The 26,056-nt window shown below is 34.9% G+C and overlaps 2 protein-coding genes across 3 annotated transcripts in view; both read right to left on the bottom strand.

The window, feature by feature from the left end:
• LOC126973047 (uncharacterized) overlaps positions 1–18,095 on the bottom strand; it is a 34,744-nt gene extending 16,649 nt beyond the window's left edge. The window contains exons 1-6 of the mRNA XM_050820167.1: positions 18,018–18,095; positions 15,851–15,898; positions 15,113–15,163; positions 12,710–12,745; positions 10,331–10,483; positions 8,666–8,697 (exon numbers count right to left, since the gene is read on the bottom strand). Coding sequence (XP_050676124.1) covers positions 8,666–8,697; positions 10,331–10,483; positions 12,710–12,745; positions 15,113–15,163; positions 15,851–15,898; positions 18,018–18,029 — 332 coding nt within the window. The 5' untranslated portion in view covers positions 18,030–18,095. The remainder of the gene's footprint in view (positions 1–8,665; positions 8,698–10,330; positions 10,484–12,709; positions 12,746–15,112; positions 15,164–15,850; positions 15,899–18,017) is intronic.
• A 1,866-nt stretch (positions 18,096–19,961) lies between these two features.
• Positions 19,962–25,617, bottom strand: LOC126976481 (uncharacterized). 2 transcript variants are annotated; one of them, XM_050824845.1, is made up of 4 exons: positions 25,468–25,617; positions 21,641–21,847; positions 20,992–21,054; positions 19,962–20,480 (listed from the first exon to the last, which is right to left on the bottom strand). In XM_050824845.1, exons 1-4 carry the CDS (start codon positions 25,519–25,521, stop codon positions 19,989–19,991), a joined length of 816 nt encoding a protein of 271 aa, XP_050680802.1. In that variant the 5' UTR covers positions 25,522–25,617; the 3' UTR covers positions 19,962–19,988. The 2 variants fall into 2 exon arrangements, with proteins under 2 accessions (XP_050680802.1, XP_050680795.1); XM_050824838.1 differs by lacking the exon at positions 25,468–25,617 and adding an exon at positions 22,796–22,945.
• Positions 25,618–26,056: the final 439 nt, after the last annotated feature.

Genomic DNA, 26,056 nt, shown 5'->3' with positions numbered 1-26,056 from the left:
AGGATGTGACATGTGAAAGTTAAATAACTACCACCCATTCCAAATCGAACTCCTCAGACATGAGAATAATGGGTGAAACAAACTCAACGGGCTTTTTTTTTTCATTAAAAAAATATGTTTACAAAGTAATATTGTACAATTAATTTTACTAAATACTTATTGTTTAATAGCCCGCGGGCGGTCGCTCCATTCCCAATCTGTTTGTATCATTAACGAAGTCATTTATGTTATAGTAACCTTTACCACACAAACGTTTCTTAACAATTCTTTTGAATAACTTAATACTGTTGTTTTGAAAATTTTCTGGGGTCTTGTTATAAAAGCAAATACATCGTTTCACAAAAGACATACTCGACTAACGGCCCTTTTCAATAACCTATTTATCCTTAGTTTAACTTACTGGAGGTAGGCAAATCTATCCTTTTCCGCTTACTTCCATTACAATAAAGTATCTCTAGTTACGGATATATTGCTATCACCGTTTAATGACAAGATCTTATCTATCCATAGTTATGTCCACTATAGTTATATTATTAGTTATAGTCCAATGCTATCTATCGATAGGTTGTCTAATCTTTTTAACCGCGTATGCTGCAGAACTAAGTTGTTCGGCATCCTTTAAGATGGGGCCCTATTGTATAGAATACCTATTATTACTAAGACTGTCCACCGTATCTGTTCCCACAATACTTGAATGAGTTTCCGTATTGACTACAAAATACTTTTTTAATAATAATGATAATAATAAAAAGTTTATTTTCAGATAACTTATGATCTCATTGTGTTAGTAATTCTAACTACGAAGGGACATATTTATTTTTATTATATTGCCAACATACGTACAGTCAAGTAAAGCCGTCGAATTCTGCGTGTGCAAATATAACTGACGCGCAACAAAAATCATGGCAGATCCAACAGTGCTCTAAAGGCGTTGTTATACTAGACTCGAGCACGATTTTTTAAGAGACAAAAGTCGAGATATATATGGTTGCCCCACGAGCTCACTGAAGGAAACCTAATGAACTGATTCTGTTTGTTATCAATATTTTTTCAGGATCGCACAGCTTTGTTGAATCAAATTTAAAGATATATTCAAATCAAAATATTAAACAACAATAAACCAACATATCGTTTGGCATGTGGAGAGTGATGGGGGATCGGCACTGCTCCCCCCACGCCAAGTATCCGATGAAGCCCACGGCAGCCACGCAGCTTACCACCACACTCATACCTGCAAGGTAACCACAGTCATGGTGAGCTATTCGCAATGTATTTATTCGTCGAGTTTTTTGTTTTATGAAAATATGGGACGAGATGAAAAACGTTCAGCTAATGATAATTGATACGCCATGCCCATTACAATTTAGTAACGCTTAGGATTATTGATAAACCCAAAAATTCTGAGCGGCACTACAATTAGGCTCGTCACCTTAAGACATAATATGTTAAGTCTCATTTGCCCTGTAATGTTTACACATTACTGCTTCACGGCAAAAATAGTCGCCCATAATCTAGCCGGCATCCTGTGCAAAAGCTGTTTGACTCATGACAAATGAATCAGTCATTTCGACGACTTCTACCTTCACACGACACGCCCCAAACACTATATATATTCACCGTCGTCTTGATGTGTGACATTCTTATACAGTTTGGTTTTACTTTCTTTCAAGTTTAACCAAAATATGAAATTAATTTTTTGAAGTTATACTTCAAAAAATTAATTTCATATTTTGGTTAGTGAAATTTTAAGATTCGCGCGAGTTAAGGGTGACAGCCTTACCCAAATTAGCTTTAGGTGCAATTTCACCTCAGCACTTTAACTAGATCATAAGAATCTACACTGTAACACAAAAGTAACAGGTTGAAAGTTAGTTCCTAAAAAATTCTGACGTTGGCGTCTTTCGTTATTTTTTTTGGCTTCTTCGTCCATTATTAGGACAGACACAGGGTTCAAGCCCATACAGCCATTAATTGTCAAAGCCATCTTTGCAAGATTTTTTACAAAATTGTTCTTTCTAAAATCGTAGAATAGCACGAGGAATAAATCATTTTAATGATTTTTACTTCGTTAGGGTAAAGAAGTATAACTTCTTGCGTGCATACATAAGTACGCACACATTTTTTTTTATCTGTGTTTACAGGACTAAATGACATAGGATACTCCCAAAAAAAGCGCATACATTTTTCTAAAACGCTGGCAGCGCTCCTGTGATCCCTCAGGTTTCCTGTGATTCAGGTGAGCCGTACGCTCGTTTGTCCTGCTCTTCCAAATAAAAATTAATTTGCTTCAGCTACTCGAATATAATTTCTCTAACCAATCTGCAATACCAGGCCAAAGTACTGTGGCTCTCGCATGTTGTTCTCCACGGGCAGAGCTATGCTGACGCCATCGAGGCTATACATGCAGACGCCGCAGGAACGGAAGAATCCTTCTAGACCTTTCCAGGCCGGGGCCGCCTGTATGCTCTTGGCTTCAGTTATGCTGTAGTACACAGTAGCCACCACGCATGTTACTGAAATAAGTAAAAAAAATTGTCAATAGACAATAAATTCCTTGACATAAGTACACATAAATGTACATCAAAGGCTTGAAACGGAAATTTCACGCAAAATATATTTTTTTATATTTAAGATATTATAAACGTTGGATGAGGTCAGCGCAGGAGCAATCGTCGTGGAAATCTTTGGAGGAGGTCTTTGTCCAGCAGTTGACGTCTTGCGGCTTATGGTAATGATTATATAAACGGGCAAGAGGCTCACGCGATGGGTAGTATTGAGGCAATTGCCCATGGACATCCACAACACAAGGGTTAAGTTTTTCTTTTTAATGAAAATAAGGGTCGAGACGAGCAGCAGTAATTTTAAAACAATATTCAATGGTTGTCAAACCTACATTAGTTGCTTCCTAATTAGCATAGGAAATAAATAGCTACCTAGCTATCATTAATGGTAATTTCATCATAATAATAATCACTATAAATTAGATTGTTGCAGGGTCTTTAGAAAGCTTAAAAAATTTAAATATGGGTCGGAGTGACCCATAACATGTCTTGGTTTTTTAATTTTTCTCCATTTTTAAAAGATCAAAGAGAACAAAGGTCGCGCGTGCGTCACTGCTCGATCGTGGGTCCCTACTAGCTGGTCTACTCTGTAGAGGCCGCCGCGCTGACAGGCGAAATATGAGGGTATTTTATGACGTATTTTCAACAGGCAGGCTTGACAGAGGGAAACTTTTTGCGACGATGTGCTCACCAGTGAATATATCTGCTATGAAGGAGAAGGGCGCGAGGTACTTCAGACTTCGCAGCATGCACAGAAGCAGGAGTGGCACCGCAGATATCGTTATGTAGATGGTGATGGAGAGAGCACTGGTCTGAGCTGATGGTATTAATGCTTCTGCAACCTGCAGGTTAAATTTAGAATTATTTCCAACGAGCGGTCACCTACCTTGATTTTGTTTCTAATTTATTAGGAATCTGAACATTGAATTCTGGAGGCTTCATAAACGATATACCAGTGGGAGGCTCCTTTGCACAGGATGCCGGCTAGATTATGGGTACCACAACGGCGTCTATTTCTGCCGTAAAACTTAGGTAATGTGTAAGCATTACTGTGTTTCCATCTGAAGGGCGTCGTAGCTATCAAATTATCGACACATTTCAAATTGGGCAAATGAGACTTCTTATGTCTCAAGGTGACGAGCGCAGTTGTTGTGCCGCTCAGAATTTTCGGGTTTTTCAAGAATCCTGAGTGGCACTGCACACGTCCTGCTCGTCTCGTCCCTTATTGTCATGAGAGAAATTGAATATAAATACACTCTCAGGGTATTTAAATTATAAATTTTATTGTAACGAAATAATATTTAAAAAAAGAAGCCAACTTAATTATATATGCCCTACTTATTATATTCTTCTCAGGTCTGAAGCATAAATATTCGAATGGGTGGTAGTTTTTGAGGTCCAATTTATTTATTTTTGTTTTATTTTATTTAATTATTAATTTTTAATGTTATATGTTCCTCACCTGATTTATGGAAGTTATAATGAATATTAATTCAAAGTCTGTCAATATGTGCATGGGCAGTGTTATTGACCAACTCACAGCCGTTCGACTATCTCTAACATAAAAAATGCGATTCATTTATTTGAAATACAATATATAAAAACCTGTTTGATTGTGTGAGCAATCATGATTTCAAATATACAGCACGTCCCGTTGAATTGAATGAAGATTACTAACTCCACTATATATCTGTAAATAACATGCTACATTATAAAATATTCATTTAAAGATGGTGTATTACTTAATTATAAAGCAATTTGTTCTTTTTAAAATAGAATCCCTGACTTCTGGGATTAATTAAACTTGTAACCAAAATTTATGAAGAATGAGGGACTCGATCTCGCAATCTCTAGGATTCCATTCGAGCACTCTTCCAACTGAGCCATAACCTGAAAGATTTACGAACCACGTGTCACTCGAACGGTTGGAGCATTTTGGACGCACGGTTTGAGAGTTCGGATGTGACATTATTTTCTGACAAGACCAGGGAGCAACGAAATAACTGATGACGATTGAAATTCTAGAGATTCAAATAAAAATAATTTACAAACAAGATTTTGAATTTTGATATGAAATTTTGCATATACATTATATTCTGCATCACCGTTAGAGATGTTCAGCTTCTCTCTCGCACGTTCGTCTATACGCTAGTATTAAGTAAGTCAGGTTCAAACACCACCTACCCCATAATATAATAATAATATAATATTAATGCTTTAAAACATGTAAGGATTATTTAATAACTAACTAGAATGATAACAAACGAGGCAGCAGCGCGATTCGCAAAAAGGAAAGTTCTCAGCAAACGTTAGGACGTATTTTCCTAACACTAATAATATGGTTTTTGGCCTGTTATATAATAATAAATTGTAATTATATTTTTCATAATAAAAACAAAAAAAAAAAAAAAAAAAAAACTTCCTATATTTTTTTTTCCGTGCAAGCTATTTTGGCGGTAATGTGTGAAAAAATAATTATAATATTTAAATATTTATCGTATCCTTTATCTAACAAACAAAGCTCAGAACTTAATAAATTTATAAATCTGAAAAGAAAATATATATCACGTAGTGATGCGGATACACGCATTAACGTACATCCCCACTAGCTACACAAGTATATAATAAAAATAAGTATAAAAAATGCATGAGTAATTTAATATTATATAGATAAAATATATCCATTACGATACCCATCCTCACTACAATCGATGTATTTAATTTAGTTTTTGCTCTTGCAATAAAAGGTTTTTGTAGTTATTCTTAAAAGATTCCTTTGAGTGCAAATTTCGAAGTGGTGGTGGCAGGTTATTCCAACACTTAGTGGCTGCGTAGCAAAAGCTAGCACGAAATGCGGATGTGTGGAAGATGGGTACATTTAAAGAATCGTGGGAAGCGCGGGTCTTACGTGGAATGTTAGCATAATAGAGCATATTTGTTTATAAATAATGAAATGCAATGAAATAGAAATATATTTATTTACCATAGGGAGTGACAATAACGGGGCTGTGACAGAACTGATAAGAAACTCCCAGCTCATCTTATAAGTCATAATATAACAACTTAGCCTACTTAATAGACATAATATTACTAGCTGACCCGACAGTTCTGTACATAATAAATAAAATACTGTTTTTTGTGGATTTGTTTGTATTTCATAACATCAAAAATTATTTCGTAAAATAGGCTATTGTTATAATGAAATTGATACACAGCAGAACTGTCAAACCGTGCATCAATAAATTCTCTCATGGAAATTATGTCCATATAAAACAAATATGGGTCCCAAAAACTATTCTGTCTCTCAAGTTGGACTAAACTGCACTCAATGAAGTAATCCCCATTAAAATCCGTTCTTTAGTTTATGAGATGGAAACAAACATCAAGACACTGGATTTATATATATTAAGATACAATTTATCGTGGCCTGCGCAGAACCAGACAAAAACCATGCATCATTATCCCCTATATAATTTATTAGACTATAGTAAGCCTTATTTTTTGAAGAAGAAGATCATCATCAGCAACATTTCAGCCGGAAGACGTCCACTGCTGGACAAAGGCCTCCCCCAAAGATCGCATGACGATCGGTCCTGCGCTAACCTCATCCAACGTATTCCGGCGATCTTGACCAGACCGTCAGTCCATCTTGTGGAAGGCCTACCAACACTACGTCTTCCGGTACATGGTCGCCATTCGAGGACCTTACTGCCCCACGGCCATCTTTCCGTCGAGCGATGTACCCTGCCCGCTGCCTCTTCAGTTTCGCAATCATTTGTGCTATATCGGTGACTTTCCTTCGTCTCAATCGATCTCGTAGGGCAACTTCGAGCAAACAAAAAGCTTTGATATATTTCTTGAATTTGTGCTATAGTATACATTAATTTGTTTCATATGAACATGATATTATACCGCACAATTCTGCTGTACTTTCTAAAAAAGCTGACGGGTCCAGTCGCCACCACAGACTCTGCCAGGTCCGGATACGAGAGCTTCGCCACACGTAGTCGTATGTACATTATCTGCGCCGATGTCACTAACATCTACCGATACAATTAATTTTCTTGTAGACACACTTTTACACAAATTATCTTGCCCCAAACAAGGCATACCACGTAATAATGGGTACAAGACAACAATATACTTAATTAAACATACATAATTATTTCTAAATGATGAATATTACTCCGAATCTGCAAACTATATTACTACAAGCATATTCATCATAATATAAATGTTTGCAGCATCCGGGATCCGAATCCGGTACCTCTACCACAGTAGACAGGGTCACTGAGATATATTGGTCATCGAATTAAATCATAAAATCTTGTAGTAATAAAATAATATACAATACTAGCTGACCCAGCAAACGTTGTATTGCCGATATTAAAATCGCGATACAAAAGTAACTGTTGAGCTGTTAGCTGATCGTAAATGGGTGAAAATTTGAAGTTGTATGTATTTTTTAATGCTGACTCATAATCAAAGAAATTTCAAAAAAAAATTTCATGTAATGCATAAAATTAGATGTAAACATTTCGGGGGATGAAAAATAGATGTCCGATTCTCAGACCTACCTATGAACTCAAAGTTTCATGAGAATCGGTCAAGCCGTGTCGGAAGAGTTCAATATTTAACACCATGACACGAGAATTTTATATATTAGAATATGTTGACTTTCTTTATGACACAATCTCTTCACAATTTAAGTAAGCTAGCCTCAGGAGACTTTATAAATACAACATAATATTATAAAACAAAGTCCCCGCCGCCTCTGTATGTCTGTTCGCGATAAACTCAAAAACTACTGCGCCGATTGTGATGTTATTTTCATCAACACATAGCGTGGTTCTTGAGAAAAGCGTTAGTATATAATTTGTTTTGTATACGTTAACGATATTAATTGTTGGAGGTGTCGGAAAAAAATAAGCCGTCTGGGAGCTTTCAACGAAAACGCTGTCTAAGCCCTTTGAGATATAATATATAATATGATACCACATGTCTATCTCTTTTGACAATTATAAAGCGGTAATGTAAAAACTGTTAACACAAATACGATATTAATCTTTTTCAGTTTGTCACTACATAGTATAAAGTCACTAATTTTCATTGGACTTCATTATTCCCGAATACTTATAGGTACATCTTTTTTTTTCTATTGACAGAACAGCGTCCGTCGGGTCAGCTTGTTAAATATAAGGAAGAGAATTAAATAAAAGACTACCTGCACCATATGCAGTTGTTTTATTATGGAAAAGGAGAACAAATGGGTATGCATAGGGGTCACCTGATGGTATGTAATCACCACCCCCATATTCTCTTGCTACACCAGAGTTGAAAGAGACAAGAGTATCGCCGATCTTATAAAGGATCGAAACAACGTAGATATTATATGTTCGAAACACACCCAGTCATAGAGTTTTCGGTTCTCCCAATCCCTTATCGCGAAAAACAGGGTAAATTTTTCAATATCAACCGTTTTAGTTTAATATAAAATTTAGTATTATTTATTACTTTACTAGCTGACCCGACAGACGTTGTTCTGTTCATATTAAAAAAAACTCTTGCGGGTGGAATTTCGTAAAATCCGTTCTTAGCTGACCTCTACTCGACGAAAGGAATATTCCTACCAAATTTCAAGTCTCTACGCCTAATGGTTCCAGAGATATCGTGATGAGTGATTATATACGAGGAAATCTCTTATATATATATAGATAAAACAATAATTTCAAAATTAAGATACATGCGAATTTGAAAAGAAAAAGAAAGAACATATTAAGTAATTTGGTGCCTAACAATCTCGTTTTTTAAAAATGTTTTCCTCACAACAGATGGAGTAATAAAGTCTTGATAGACGTGATATGGGAGAAGATTGCTTGGGGTTAGTTTTGTCAAATGGCTGATGGAACAGGCCAGCTCCGACATGCGCACGCCTTGGTACGGCGGGGAACTCGTAAGCTGATGGAGTGTAAGATATCATACAATACTAACATACATACAATAGGGCACCAAAAGTCCCAGCACAGCTGTTGCCCCGAATGATGCCCAGAGGCCTCCGTTCATGTAGCCCTCGTGGATGCCCAAAATACCAGCTCCCAGACAACCTTTCATCAGGTGGGCTGTTGACACTAATATGCTGGAAATAAAAAAGTGTGGGTGTACTTTTCTACGCACGCAAGAAACTTAGTAATTAGGTTTCCATGGTATCCCTTCGGGTACGGAACCCTGAACAAGAATCCTAAACGGCACTGCTTTGTAGTGGGCAGGGACTATGTCTGTATCCCTACTAATATTATAAATGTGAATCTAAGTTTGTTTGTTACACTTTCACGCCTACACCATTTTGATGAAATTTAGCACAGAAATAGACAAGGGCTTGGGAAAGGACATACATACCTTTTATAGAAAGGCTACCTTTTATAGCGAATAAAAGGCTTGGCGTTATTGAAATAGGGGTGGAAGTTTATATGAAAGTTCTTCAATATCAAAGATATCACCATGAAACTATTGTATTAGGCACTTGATAAGAAATAAATAAATTTGTTCTAGCTTTTGTAAAATTTAGGCCTTTTTGGGGATGAAAAGGAAGGATGAAAGTTGTATAGTTAGTGGTTTATAAAAATGTATTAACCACAGCCGTTTGTATGTGTTTTAATTGCAAAGTGAGTATATTTAAACAATAAAAAATGCTGCCCAAAGTAACTATTGGACACGGACGAAGTCACGAGTAAAAGCTAGTATTAAATATAAAAAATATTAAAAGGCAGTTATTTTTTCAAAATTGATTCTTTAGATTTATTCTTGATGTCAGTTCAATAAAATAAGTAGTAGTTAAAAAAACTAAAAAACACGCTTTTTATATTTTCTATAACCGAAGTAAAAAATTTAAAATTCCTGCATTATAGACGATTGATGAATATTATATTAATTAACAAAAGTCTAATTTTTTAAATTGAAAAATTTATTAATTTTATTAAATTAACATATTGTCATCGGTCCTCGATAAATCTACGAAGTTTGAACAAAATCTGGCCGTTTAAAGTGGGTCAAAATCGCGCCCAAATGAGTCGGTTACAAACAAACATACATACAGGTGAAGCTAATAAAAGCGTATAAAAATTAAACACATGTTGCCCTTATACCTGAGGCAAAATAGTCTTTAGAAATCTCCTCTTTAGTAATCATTACATTCCATTCAGTTCACAAACAAAAGAACTGAAATATTATACTCTTATAAAGTCACATAGATAATAATAATAATATTGACACACTTTTTACACTACTTATCTTGCCCCAAGTTAAGCATATATAGCCTGTGTTATGGGTTACAAGACAATGATATATTTAATACAATATACTTACTTAAACATACATAAATTCATATAAACATACATAAATACATTTAAACATTCATGACTCGGAAACAAACATCCATATTCATCATATAACTGCTTGCACCTACCGGGATTCGAACCCGAAATAGATACACGAAAAAGTCACCCGCCTGTCTCAAATAAATAATAATAATACTGACACACTTTTACACAAATTATCTTGCCCCAAACTAGGTACAGCCTCTACTATGAATACAAGACAACGATATATTTAATACAATATACTTACTTAAACATACATAAATCCATGACTCGGAAACAAACATCCATATGCACCATATAAATGTTTGCACCTACCACGATTGGAACTCGGGACCTCTAGCTCAGTAGGCAGGGTCACTAAGCGTTTAAATATCCGATATATAATTCGCTCACATACTTCGTGGAGTACAAGTTCTGTCTCTCATTGGTGAGGTTGAAGTCCGCCATCTCTACTCCAGGATACAGCTGGAAGGCTCGATTGTCACTTCGCTGCAGGTATCCAGACATCTGCATCTGTAGCGAGCATAAAGATGACTCCGATTCCTCCTGCAATTATACATAAATAAATAAATCACTATAAACACAAAACCTCTTTAATGAAATATATAGATAACTAGCTGACTCGGTAAACGTTGTTTTGCCATATACATTATTTTTAGAGTTAAACCGTTTCAAAATAAAAGATTTTTTCTAAAATAAACGGAGCCTTAGTTACTCCTTATTACATTAGCTACCTGCCAATAAAAGTCCCGTCAAAATCGGTCCGGCCATTTCAGACATTATCCGGAACAAACAGACAGAGAAAAATTGTAAAAAATGTTATTTTAGTGTATGTACCAATGTATATATATTCATATATATGTAGTAAAAAACGGTTATTTCAATATTACAAACAGACACTCCAATTTTATTTATATGTATAGATTATAATACAATTTGACCATAGAAAAGCTTTGCTCAGTTTCGTGCTTAGCCTCAAGCCTGGCGTATTTCTCACCCGAATCATTGGTTGATTCCAACTTTGGACAAACACCAAAAGCTAGCTTGGATGAAGATAGTCCCATAGTTATAAAAATCAAGAATAGTTATTCAAGAAGTGAGCAAAGTTATTTTTTGCTGCGAGTACAAAAAGTGAAGGTTATATTATAGGTTATATTAAGAGAAACAATTAAGATAATATTACTAGTATTTATTTTAAATATTAAGTCTTTAAAATGGCAATAGTGAAATTTATAAATCTAAATTTCGATAAGTAACATATAAATTTTTGTGACAATGAAACAATACGCTAGGCTAAAATGAATTTCGGAACGCACCGGATCGCATTGTTTATTTTTTTAACGCGGAGTAATTCCCGGATGGTCACGTGGGGTTCGAATTTTAAATCACTTTGCTTCACGCTAGCAGCAAAAAGCGGTTTTGCTGCGAGTTTTTACATAGCAATAGCGCCCTTTTCGTGCTGGAGAGGTGAAATATTATTAATTTTAAATTTTATTTATAAATTTCTTTGATAGTGTTATTTATTTTGTACACTTGAAAAATGTATGAGTTTATTGAACTTTTAAAAAGTCACTCACATATTTTCTTTCTGAAACTTTCCTCTAATTTTTTTATGATTTTTAATATATTATATATTGTATACCATTGATTATTCTTTTTGTTATTATTGTATTTGTGAAACATGTGTTAGGACGCATCTACATTTATATTTTGTATCTCTTTCCTATATTGTTCAGTTCTTGTGATGTGTTTATGTTTCCTTGTAATAATAAATAAATAATAATCAACAATTAGATTATTATTATCTGGAGAGGGTGGCTGTTTGCTAGTACCTAATGAGTCCTTGTAACACCTCGTTTGAAATTGAACTATTGTGTTCGCCACTCATACTTATAGCCGCCTTTACGAACCGCAGTATCTCTTGACGCGAGTAGACCAAACAGTATCTTGGAGCAGGGTATAGTCACCAAGGATGGTGTTACGCTTATGCATTAGTATGCCGCAATAGCAGACGAGATGAAGAGGCGTTTCATCAGCTAGCAGAACAATAAGATACCTTATTTTTAGAAATATACTAGCTGACCCAGCAAACGTTGTATTGCCGATATTAAAATCGCGATACAAAAGTAACTGTTGATCGTAGATGGGTGAAAATTTGAAGTTGTATGTATTTTTAATGCCACATTATAAAAAAATAAAAACAAAAAATTTCGTCCAAGTTAAAAAAAAAAATGAAGGCTGAACAACCCTTATTACTTAGGGCTATGAAAGATGTTGGCCGATTCTCAGACCTACTTTAATATGCTCACAAAATTTCATGAGAATCGGTCAAGCCGTTTCGGAGGAGTACGGGAACGAACATTGTGACACGAGAATTTTATATATAAGAAGTAGTTTATAATTTTTCATATAAAAAAAAATAAAACATGCATATCCTTAAATAATATAATAATAATATTGACACACTTTTTACACAAATTATCTTGCCCCAAGTTAAGCATATAATATAGCCTGTGTTATGGGTTACAAGACAATGATATATTTAATACAATATACTTACATAAACATACATAAATTCATATAAACATACATAAACACATTTAAACATCCATGACTCGGAAACAAACATCCATATTATATCCATATTCATCATATAAATGCTTGCACCAACCGGGATTCGAACCCGGGACCGCTAGCTTAGTAGGTAGGATCGCTAACCACTCGGCTATACAGGTTGTCAATGAAACAATCCAGTACTCTGATAATAATTACCTGTTCCATCATGCTTATGTGGCCTGCCTCGTGTTTCTGTAAGAGAAAATATCGAATTAATTATAGTAGATAGGCGTAACAACAGCTGTTGAATAATTATGGAATTTGTTTTTGCCTCTTGTTATTCTGTCCAAATTATACAACTTAAAAAGTATACTAACGATATTCTTTTGTAATCAAAAATGTTTAAATCTAATTTATAGTTAATGGTACCGCGCTATATTATAAGATACTAGGTTTTACTTGCAACTTTGTCCACGTGAATTAGTTAGTTTGGGCAGATTTTTTTTATTTTTTGGGATACTTTGCAAATAATACACATACAAACTGCACATATCCCTTGTCATTGTGGACAGTCTCTTTAATAGTATTTCCCGGTGAACTTTAATCTCCTATTTCATCCCCATGTAGGCCTTAGTTTTGAAAATGCTTGAACTACTTAGAAATTACTTCATCTCAATTGCTAAATTACAAAGTTACATAATGTCATCTTAGATATTGACGAACTTCCATACAAACTTCCATCCCCTATCTCAACCCGTCCATTTAGTTTTTCGTAATAAAAAGTAGCATTTTCCAAGCCTTAGTTTATCTCTGTACTAAATTTCATCAAAATCGGTTCAGTAGCTTAGACGTGAAAGCGTAAGAAACAAACTTATATTGACAATTATTAAATACGTAGGGATATAACTCTGTACTTTGACGGTGTTTCTTACGTAACTCCTCCGAAACGGCTGAACCTATTTGTCTGAAATTTTGTGTGCATATCGGGTAGGTCTGAGAACTAGACAACATATATTTTTATACCCCTAAAATTTAAAGTCCATTTTTTTATAATTTATATGGAAATAAAACGTTTGCCGGGTCAGCTAGTACTTCTAAAAAATAAACAAGAGATGTCGCTGAGAAGACAACAAAATGTAAAAAGTAACAAATTTGTAAGAAGGCTTTCGCACTACGGCCAATCAGAGTACCCGTGAAAGTACGATCTGGAGTTTAGTCATAGAACTATTTCTATGGTAGTTTACGCACTAGATCCGGCTTCCGCCATCTGATTCCTTTCCGTCATCCGTTACTCATTCTCCGTTCTGGAGAAGATTATTGACGGACCGAAGTAGCGATACTATTATTTTTATGAACGATCGTGCACTGCGCCCGATCCAAATCCGAGATTCCGAGCTGCGTTCGAGCACAGAGGGCACGGCAGGCATCCAGTAAAGTTCAGAACAATAGCATTGCTAGAAGTTGACGCCGACTGAAAAGACTCATGATCAATGACGTGAATGCTCTGGTGTTGCTCTGCGTAAAATGTAAGGCCTTATATGCTCGGAGTTTCCCCGCGAGATCGAATCAGAAATGAGGGGATCCACAGGAGAATAAAAATCATCGACATAGCATAAATGATTGCGAAACTGGAGTGGCAGTAGGCAGGATACATAGTTCGATGAACAGATGGCCGTTGGGGCAGTAAAGTCCTCGAATGGCGACCACGTACCGGAAGACACACTGTTGGTAGGCCCCCCACAAGATCTGGTCATGATCGGCAGAATACGTAGGACCACTCCTCGTGGAGATCTTTGGGGAGGCCTTTGTCCAGCAGTGGACGTCTTCCGGCTAATGATGATGAAAGCGACAATAGAAGTATACACTCTGTCAAAATTACTACTCTCTAACTACCAAGTACCGTTGGGTATAGTTGTTCCGAGAGTGTTGGTTCAAGTACAGAAATAGAAAAAAGATAAACAAGCCTTGTCAATTGTCTGATCGATGCAAAAATCAGTGAAATATAATAAAGTAGTGATAGAGGAGAGGAGAATCATCTCATATGGGTGAAAAGTTTAAAAAATAACAGTTCACAAACCAGGGCACAGAGTATGGTATGAACATAGCAATTGTAGATGAACTGAAGTATGCCGAGTTAAAACATTAATATCATTGTCGACTAAAGTAGTTAAATATTAAAAATGTCAACAACTTACGTTGTATTATATTACTACCTGGTTGCCCTGTCAATCGTAACTAAAGGTTTTATGTCAATAAAATGTTTAATAATATGAGAATAATCATTAACAGAGAGAGTTGTCATACTGAAACATGCAGGGCAAGCCTGTCAGAAATTAAGTTGGCATAGCGACATCCCATTCTGCACGGATGCTCGCCAAGAAAGGGAAGATGTTAGTAGGATATAGCAAATATAACCTTAAATATCTACCCTGATGCTACTGTTGCGCCACCCTAATTAAAGGCATTTTGACGGACACTTTTTCATATACACACATGATTCTCCTTACCTCTACTCTCCATGCACCAGAGGAATCAAAAGGCTTTATGATCATATAAAGCGTCGATTAAAATTGATATTGTACGTATTTGGTAATCTAGTAATTATAATATTTTGCTTACCTTTACTTTTGTTCTCTGTTTGATTGTGTCATTTTCATCGTTTATGGAGTCCTAGTAATAATAATAATATTAGACACAACTAGTCAAGTAAAACTTAAAAGTTGGATATACAAACACAAAGTCCGTTACACCACAAACGATATGACATTTTGTATTTTTATAATATTTCTATTAAAGAAACCTTTTATTCAATTTGTATGTTGTTACTCATGCGCATTATGGTTTTCTTTATTATTTTGTATACCGAGAATAATAAGCACACTCTAATAATTAAATATTGCTAAAGATGATTTATGTTTAAATACACTGTCTACTGATCAAGGTTTATACTGAAAATATAAAAATATTTATTAAGAGCATGGTGGTCAAACCATCAGACAGTCAGTAGTTTACCTCCCTGTCACATAAAAAAGAAAATTTATTGAATTTGGCGTTACTTTGCGGAAATCCATAATTATACAAATGATTTAGGTTTTCTTTAGTGTTAATTCCACAAATATTTGTTTTTATAACAATTCAACACGTGTTTCACCTCTACACGAGGCATCCTCAGGACGTGTTGTCTCGTCAAAATCTGGCACGAGACTGCAGTCGAGGCGAAACACGTGTCGAATTGTTTTAAAACCAAATATTGGCGGAATAAACACTAAAGAAAACCTAAATCATTTGTATCATAAAATAGAACACAAATTAGATAATATCTATCACATGTTTAATAACTAATAAAATTATCTTAACCTCCTTTTTCATATGCTTCTTTGAAGTACTGCTTGACCCTGACGAGTCCTGCAAAACAAAATACTCAGCTACAAATAATTCAAATAAAGGCTAGGTCGCCAACGCTTAAGCACTACCTCCACGCGCGAGTATATAGCGACGAATGTGCTCTTCTTACGGGCTACTTTTTTTCATCGTCGTAATCTCCACTAGATAAAATTTAACGTCAGGTTATCGACGACCACCAATACTCAATGTAACTACAACCTGACATCGCGTTCATGCAGCTAGAGCGCCAAGCTTGCTGCTAGGATGGCGCATGTGGCGACAGGCGCGAACTCTACAATTCGCTGATTTTGCTTGTACTTAGCCATTAGTTATATTATTAGCACTGTGATAATAAGACACCAGTGGGAGACTCCTTTGCCACCGGATGCCGGCTAGATTATGGGTAACACAACAGTGCCTATTTCTGCCGTGAAGCAGCAATGTGTAGGATTATTGTGTTTTGGTCTGAAGGGCGCCGTAGCTAATGAAATTACTGAGCAAATAAGACGTGAACTGACACTAAGAATTTTTGGCTTTTCTTAATAATCTTGAGAAGCAGTGCATTGCTATGGACAGTTGTTTAGTCCCTTATTTTCATGAAAAAAACCCAATCTATGTGTATAAAATGATATGACCGCAATATCACTCGCTTGTGGACGTGGCGCCTTACAAGACTGCGCATTTGATCAATAATGGATCAAATTAATACTAACACCTAACATTCTCCGGTGAAGTCTAATAATTACATAAAATCAATAATTAAAAAAAAATTGACACGATAAAGTCGAAATGAGCTAGATTTCAAATATTCTGTTATTTGTAATAGTCTTGAGCTAACTAGAGATTCGCTATAATATGCTATTTCGTAAATTCTAGATTCTGCATGCAACTGCCTATACTAACAGCTATTGGCTTTGATAGAGCTTGCCAATATTTAAATAAAACACTTTAACAGGATGTCTTTACATTAGATTTTTGCGTTAAAGTTACATTTTTTATCTTTATTTTAGCTAACTCGACGCGGACTTTCCAGACTTTCCAGATCTTGTTTTCAGGGAGACTGCAGATGAAATGAGTCATATTTGTCATTATGAAGTTTAGCGCCATTTATTGCTTCGGAGGTAGTATTTGCTATAAGTAAAACACAGTTACAATTACACCCATTTTAATCCTTTTTTGTTTTATTTAAATGTGTAACATTTGCGATAGTCATTATATAGCAAATACATAATACAGCTTGCCAATAGTAAAAAAACCTAATTTTCGGTAGCTTTATAATTCCTATTTGTAATAATTTTGAATCTAGATACCTATTTGTGTTTGAATAAGTCTTTATTACTTAATTATTACACTGTAATTATTTACACTGTAATATATTGAGCTGGCCATGATAAAGCAAGTAGCAAAACCATTAAAAAAATATTTTTTCAAGAAACGAAGAGAATAATGAGACTTTATCTTCAAGATACTTACAACGCAATACAAGATTCGATATCGAATATTGCAGGCCTAGATTAAGGTTGGGTCTCCGCTGTGCTCCAACTAGATACCGCAAGGTGCGGCAACTAATACTATTTTATTGAAGTAGGCGCTACTTTGCGGAAATCCAAAACTATACAAATGATTTAAGTTTTCTATAGTGTCAATTCCGCCAATATTTGTTTTTAAACAATTCGACACGTGTTTCGCCTCTACACGAGGCATCCTCAGGACGTGTTGTCTCGCCAAAATCTGGCACGAGATTTTGTATAACTAATACTATGCCCAAATGCGAGCTGGTCTCGAACAATGTGTGACGTTGACGAGCCACATGTCCTGTTAAACTTTGCAAATAATTGAAACTAAAATGCCTGGTTGCGTAGTTAAACACGAAGCGTTTGTTACAAAATTTGAAAGATGCCACGCACACAATCATCTTTACAAATAGCCAATACACATGACAATATAAAGTTGTCGTAGTAAAAAAGCAATTGTTCTTAGGTACGGTTGGTAGTACGGTATCTAGTAAGCACAGCGGAGACCAATCTAAGATTGCAGGAGAAATTTAAGTTGAATCTCGAGCCGGTTGTTGAGAAATTTGTTAATTTGGTTCTTTTTACAGCATATTAAGGTTATAAAATATTACATTTTGATAACTTACTTCAGTATACATGATTTTTTTCTTTTCTTATTTATATTTTCTCAATTTCATAGCTACGTTATACACCAGAAGTCACCCAAAAGTACACTAGATTTTATACACAATAACATGTCAAAATATATATAATGCGTCAAATATTTGAAAAGTTTCTATATTATTTTTAACAATAGTTTTAAAACCGAGATATTATTGTAAAAATGATAAATTATTATTATACATAATAATAGCTGACTCGACAGACGTTGTTCTGTCAATAAACGGTACGAGAGATATGGAGCTATATCGATTTCGTTGAGATCGGTCGAATAGTTTAGGAGTTATCAGGGAACATACAAACATACATTCTCTTTTGTATATACATAATATTATGGTGGGAGATAGTTTAATTGATTATTGTAACTGATTATTTTCGGGGAAGATCAAACATAGTCCAGACGAAATTCCTTTGTAATCACAATCGTACCAGTATCTTCCTCTGATTTGAAATTTAAGTATGTTACAGGTAGTGATATAATAAAAATCTTCAAATTAATTAACCTAAAAAATACAAAAGACCTTTGGGGTCATTCGACTAATATTGTAAAATACATACTTGACATTACAGCACCTGAATTAGCAATAATATTTAATAATGAATGCATAGATGAGGGTATGTTCCCTTACCTCATGAAATACAGCAAAGTTATACCTTTGTTTAAATCGGGCAGTTCTTTTGACCCTGCTAATTTCAGACCTATTTCAGTGCTGCCTGTTTTTAGTAAAATTTTTCAAAAACTTTCGCTTCACTAGAAATAAGGGATAGCTTGTAACTAATTCTAGTAGGTAGTAGTAGGCAGATACATAATAGCTTTAAGGGTAAATGTATACACTTCTATAATAAAGTCCCAGCCTCTGTCCAGGCATTATCTCTAAATAAATTTAAATGTTTTATAAAAAATTGCTCTGTCGTAAATCCTATTACTCCACAGCTGAATACCTAAATGATCGGACGGCCTGGGACTAGATTGTGCTTATTTTATAGCGATAGAAATGACTGTACAATATTGTATATTTTTATTGAATAGAGCGCAAAAAGAATGCTGGGTGAGTTTCTTGCGCCGCGTACCTCAGAGCGCCATTTGTTTCCGAAGCGGTAGTAGTATCTAGTATAAGAGAAACGACAACAAAAGAATTCTAAAGGAATTTTGAGAAAATAAATGCCTTTTTATATACATACGTAACATGTAAGGGCAGTACCAATCTCCTGTTACTCTTCGACGTATATGACGAGAGTTGTCAAACTTCAAGACATTGTTAATTTCAACAGCTCCGTCAGCAATACTTGTAGCTCAGCGGAAAAATGTTTACTTTAGACGCGGTACACGGGTGGGTTCGATACACCTACCAGTGTATGGCATTTTATGGGTTTTGTACAGTTAATGGAATTTTCTAATCAGTTCAAGATCAAATCGAACAGAGTATAAAGAGGATGGAAAATGTGTAAGCAGGATAAAAATAGTTAAAAAAATATTCTAGTATATAGAATCACTTTTGAAAATAGAACAGATCCGGGGGGTATATAAGCCGTACTATAAGCGTGGCCTTACAGCAGTTCTAGTTCTGACTCAAAAGTGTAAAGGAAGAAGAAGAAGAAGAAAAGAAGAAGTAGTGAAACGTGAAAAGTGATCCAGGTGAAGAAGTACCAGAAGATAGAAGAGACTTAGTGTTCGGTGCGGTGTGACGCGTTGAAAGTACCGCCAACCCACAAGAGGAACAGCGGCAGACCGGCGAAGTGCAAGTTCAAAAAAAAGTGAACGCAAATAAAGACTCCTTCCCATAAGCGGAGTATTATTTCCAATCCCTGACCCACTTTCGTGTCACTATTTTTGTTTTACACAAAGATTGGGTTGTGTTGATCATTCACAGCAAGTCTCTGAGTAATGGCATTTATAATAAAATGAGTAATAACATTTGAAAGTTTTAATCAACATTTCAGCAGCGTGCACAATAAGTTTTTTCAGAAGAGACGTCTTTGTAACCTTTTGTACTGCTTTCTTGAGTTTCATCTTTGCAATCGTTATCATCATCATCATCATCATCACATTTGCTATCGTTCGCTTCTTCTTTTTCGTCCTCAATGCATTCATATGTTGTTATGCAAGTCACTTTACATTTTAGCTTCTTCTTTTTAGAGAATTTTTCTTTGCAAGCATCCATACATTCATCTCGAGCGTTACAACGAAGATCATTAGATATACGGAGAAGACTTTTGACGACTGGAGAATCAAGTATATTGTCGGGGCTGTAGTCTCCTTGTCTGTAGATTGTTGGTCTCGAATTACCTCTTGCTTTATTTGATGAAACTTTTTGATTTGGTGGGACTTTGAAAAGGCCTTTATAATGATTTTTCTTTGGTTTTTGTGATAATTTGTGATGCGGTAGGACTTTGTAATAATCTTTCATTTGTGTCTCTTCCTCCATCGACTATTTCAAAAAAACAAATAATAATAATTAAATATTTGATTACCTATTATTTAGAGCTTAATTTGATCAGAAGTGAAAAGGAATTCTTCTAGGTACTTAGGTACTTGAAAGACAATAATGTTATACTTGAAAGGCAATAATCTTATACCTAAAAGCAATACCATACTATACTTCTATAATATGGTGTTAATCAACAAAATTTAAGGTCGCATATAAAGAATAATATATATTTATAACTTTAAGATTACTTTTCCTAACTTAAATGCAGAGTATAAATAAATCATTGCTAAGAATTTGACATATATTTTGACGTAAATGAGCACTTAGAGGAAGTTTTTGGAAATTTCAACAATAATAGAATAAAATAAGGCTTGATGGAAAATGTATCGAAAGACGTCGCCTTTAAAAGAAGAAGGAAGTAATATTCATATATTCAACTGCTTTTGGTTAAAAACATAATTGAATGTCTAGCAGTCATTAGCGGATTCAACATGTTGAATTTAATACTTACATTACTATCGGTAAGGGTCTCCTGTTGTACATAATTTGCCACGGATTTCTTCAGTTTAGTTATCTGTTCAAAATTTAAAACTATTAAAAAATATCTTTAAAATTCTATTGAAAGTGAAGTCCTTAACTAATAAATACAAATTTATTTCAATATTTCTCTAAAATAGCTCTACGGGTCATGGATTAAATTTATTTTTATCACCATCAGCTGCTGGACAAAGGCCTCCCCTAAAAATAGCCACGACGATCAGTCCTGCGCTGCCCTCACCCAACGTATTCCGGCGATCTGGACCAGCTGAGCTATCATTCAATATTTATATATTTTGTAACTTATGCTACGTGGGTAAGTGTATCCTATAAAAAAGCGACTTTACCTATAGAAAAACTATAAACTATTGTTTAAATCTCACAGCTCAGTTTTTGTAGCATGGTTTAATTGTTTCTATTCGTTCTAAATATCAAATAAGATTTAGATATAGATATCTTAAAATTTATCAGTGATTATTAAAAGTGACAACCAATATTACGATACCGTACAAATTTTGGGTTTCTCCTGATTGGAACTTCATAGTTCTTCTACGGCGTTTTACTCACCATCAAGGTTTTGTTCGTTTCGATATATTTTGTTGTACTATTCAGAAATGAATTACCAATTTCCCGTCAATTTTTTTCGGCTTAGGTTTATTGCCGTCTCCACTGAGAATGTCATCTTCGGGGATTGCACGCGGCTGTATATCCTTTTCCTTCTGTTTCAACACTGAGCAGTCCAGAACAACTATGAGTGGTTGATGGTTTCTCTCTGCCTTATCGTACACTTTCTCGAGCAGTTCTCTCACGGACTTCTCGGAATAAACATTCTGAAATATTTTTTTAAGTAGAATTAAAACTGCTGCGAAAAGTCAGAAAGAAATGTTTCAAACATTTAAGAATTCATTATGAATTGCATGGGCCAAATTTCAAAAAAAGAAGGTTTAATATGGATCCATCCACATTGATACTACTTTCACAGACGAAAATCCACAATGAGTTAAAAGCATATAGTTATTATTGACAAAATAAATCGATTTATAAAATCTGGCATGGTGTTCCTGTACCGTAGCTTCTGAAGGTCTGTTATCTCTGTCTTTCTCTTTAGTATATGGCTGATTGCGTTCTCTACACAATATATTTTAAGGACATATCATTCACAGTCTGATATCGGAATGGATAAAGTGTGCTTAAAGACAACGAAAGCAAACTTTTTGTGTCAACTGTCACTGTCCGAATCAAATCTGAACTGAAAAATTGAATTATATTGCTGCTTATTGACCAAGAATATTTAAAAAACTCGAATTAAATGCGGCAATGTATAGATATAGCAGTCGAAGCTTATTATGATGTAAATGTTTCCACAAAGTGGTAGTGCGAAGCATTTTCTGAGAATCGCGAGATTTTGAAATGACAGACATCAATGTGATAAAAATGATGTCAGTTGGTTAAGTTGTTCAAAATTCAGGAGACTAAAATCGAAATGCGAAGTTTCGGTTGAAGGATTGTAAATTTTCCTATTACGAAAGTGTTTCGGATCCGAAAGATACAAAGTTCGCGATTACACATTTTGTCTTTCCTTTACCTTATTCCCGAATTCACTTGACATATACTTTTACGATGTTTGAGATTAATAAGGTCGTAACTTTAGTATCAGGATTTAATTTGAAGTTCGCCGTTCTTGCGTTTGGGACGAAACTTCGGCTTTCGGTTTTGCTACTAGACCTCCAGAATCTGAGACGCAAGCTGCTTATAAAAAACAGAATATATTTACTTACGATGGCACATAGGGTGAGTTGAAATAAAATTATTTTGAATAACCAAGAGTCCATTGTAAGGCTTTGGTCTTCTTCGAATGAGTTCAAACAGTGTGTTGATTGATTGCTCGATTGATTTTAATCAACAAAATTAAATCGTCACTATTGTAAAATGGATCAAGGGTTTTATTGTGATTGGATTTGTAAAAGTTTATGAGACGTTACTATTTAATTGCTAGCGTGTCACTTGATGCCAGGTGATAACCTCTGCCAGATGTACACGGACGAGTAAAAAATAAGGACTCCGTGTCACTTTACATAACAGTGAGGCACGAAAACAAGCCGGTAAACGTGTAAATACATAGCCCCACGCACTCACTTACACTATAATCTTTGAAATTTTAAAATCTGGTTATTTTTGAAGTTATTTCTTTAAGCGCGTTATGAAAAAATGATGAGAGTGAAATTTTAAGATGCGCGCGCATCACTCTAACACAAAAGTAACAGGTTGAAGTTGGTTCCTAAAATTTGTGACGTTTGCGTAATTCGTTATTTTTTTTTTGGTTTCTTCGTCCTTTATTAGGACAGGCAAAGGGTTCAAGCTTACACAGCCGTATTCATTATTTAATCATTAATTGTCAATGCCATCTTTACAAGATTTTGACAAAATTATTCTATCGTAAAACTTAGAACGAGGAATAAATCACTTTAATGATTTTTTCTTCGTTAGGTCAAAGAAGTATAACTTCTTGCGTGCATACATACGTACACACACACTTTTTTATGATAGCGTCAGAATGAACATCATGCATGATCTGCCGTTTCTTGTGGTTCTGATAGATAGGCTAACAATACACTAGTGTATAGATGAACAAAGCGTGCGAGAGAGAGAGAGATAGAGAGTTTGCTGCATCACTTTACATAGCATTTCATTAAAGCTCAACCCAAGCTCAACATTTCACGTCATATACACATCAATGTCACACATTATTTGAGACTGGCTCGATTACGCCCAATTGCATTAGTTGTCGCACTTTGCGACTACACCTGCGGTATCTAGTTGGTGCGCAGCGGAATCCAATCCTTAATATAAGATTTTCACCTAAAGAAATTAGACCAAGAAATAGTTTTTAATAGCTTTTTTTACTTCATTCTTAAGTTATTCTTATAGGTATAAGTCGGTAGAGCATTTCGCAGTCTAATTACCTCAATCATTAAAAAATTTGAATTTAAAACGTTATTCTATACATTAAACGCATTAAAGTCATACTTTTTCAATTAGACACAAAATTTTCTTAATTTAAACAAAAAATAAAAAGAAGTGTTGAATATTTATTCTCTTTAACGAGATATCTATTGTTTAAGTAAATGAAACGATATAGAAAGAAAGAGGAAATATAGACAGCGGTCCTTACTAAGCGTAGCTAAAGAACCAACAGATAAGATTTGCGAACAGAGAGAGGAGAGAATCTTTTGTAGTATCTTTTAAGTGGTTGGATTCTGGGGCCGTATCCACACGTTAGGGGCAACAATAGACAAAACCATACTTTATTAATATTACATAATTAACAGGAAGAACAATTTAGCCGCTAAATATTATAACCAAAACTAATTTATATGTTTACTAGCTGATGCCCGGACTTCGTCCACGTGTATAAAGGGCTTTTAAAAATAAAATGCATGTTTGGAATTGAAGATTATCTCATGTCCTATTTCAGTTCAGGTTCCCGATTTCGCTTCCGTTCCCAACATATTATGAATCTTATATGGAGGTAGATTGCTATGTATTGTGATTGATTTATAGCAATAGAAATGATTGTACAATATTGTATATTTTTATTGATTTTCTCTAAGCTCTAGTCTATTGCTATACTAAATTTCATCAAAATCGGTTCATTAGCTCCGTTACTATCAGGGCTATTGATAATTCGACGTTAGGAAGTGAAAGTCACAATTTGTGATCATTTGAATCTCAAAATGTACAATGCATAATGAACCATTTTGACACATGGATTTTATAAAAACTAATAAGCACTGGCCATTTATCAATATTTAAACAATAATTATCGGTCTAAGTTTAAAAATTCTATACGAAAAACGATGCAGGGACGCTTGTAGCGTTATATCAAACAAACATATTCCCCTATTTTCTCCTTCGATAATGCTTCTAGAGCAGTGATTTTCTTGTCACAAAATCTACGTTTGCAAAAGCTATGTCCCTACGTTTTATTTTTTTCAATCGACTAACGAACTGAGAAAATATGACTCGTCAAAAATCGTAAAAAACTCCCCTTTTATACCGCTCTAGTCAGATGAATATGAAACTAATTTGGCTGAAGGCTGAAAGGCTGAAAGTCAGTTGGTTAAGTTGTTCAAAATTCAGGAGACTAAAATCGAAATGCGAAGTTTCGGTTGAAGGATTGTAAATTTTCCTATTACGAAAGTGTTTCGGATCCGAAAGATACAAAGTTCGCGATTACACATTTTGTCTTTCCTTTACCTTATTCCCGAATTCACTTGACATATACTTTTACGATGTTTGAGATTAATAAGGTCGTAACTTTAGTATCAGGATTTAATTTGAAGTTCGCCGTTCTTGCGTTTGGGACGAAACTTCGGCTTTCGGTTTTGCTACTAGACCTCCAGAATCTGAGACGCAAGCTGCTTATAAAAAACAGAATATATTTACTTACGATGGCACATAGGGTGAGTTGAAATAAAATTATTTTGAATAACCAAGAGTCCATTGTAAGGCTTTGGTCTTCTTCGAATGAGTTCAAACAGTGTGTTGATTGATTGCTCGATTGATTTTAATCAACAAAATTAAATCGTCACTATTGTAAAATGGATCAAGGGTTTTATTGTGATTGGATTTGTAAAAGTTTATGAGACGTTACTATTTAATTGCTAGCGTGTCACTTGATGCCAGGTGATAACCTCTGCCAGATGTACACGGACGAGTAAAAAATAAGGACTCCGTGTCACTTTACATAACAGTGAGGCACGAAAACAAGCCGGTAAACGTGTAAATACATAGCCCCACGCACTCACTTACACTATAATCTTTGAAATTTTAAAATCTGGTTATTTTTGAAGTTATTTCTTTAAGCGCGTTATGAAAAAATGATGAGAGTGAAATTTTAAGATGCGCGCGCATCACTCTAACACAAAAGTAACAGGTTGAAGTTGGTTCCTAAAATTTGTGACGTTTGCGTAATTCGTTATTTTTTTTTTGGTTTCTTCGTCCTTTATTAGGACAGGCAAAGGGTTCAAGCTTACACA

Source organism: Leptidea sinapis, chromosome 2 (assembly GCF_905404315.1).
Source record: "Leptidea sinapis chromosome 2, ilLepSina1.1, whole genome shotgun sequence".
Lineage (NCBI taxonomy): Eukaryota > Metazoa > Arthropoda > Insecta > Lepidoptera > Pieridae > Leptidea > Leptidea sinapis.
The sequence above is the reverse complement of the archived record's forward strand: the minus strand, read 5'-3'. Positions and strand labels throughout refer to the sequence as shown.

Bases quoted from the DNA above. Each gene is read 5' to 3' on its own strand.
- LOC126976481 (XM_050824845.1), bottom strand. From the start codon at position 25,521: ATGGACTCTTGGTTATTCAAAATAATTTTATTTCAACTCACCCTATGT. The intron at 21,055-21,640 runs GTAATTCATTTC...AATTTTGAACAG, and splicing joins AAAAAATTGACGGGAAATTG to ATAACTAAACTGAAGAAATC. The intron at 20,481-20,991 runs GTAAGTATTAAA...TTTTTGAAATAG, and splicing joins AGACCCTTACCGATAGTAAT to TCGATGGAGGAAGAGACACA.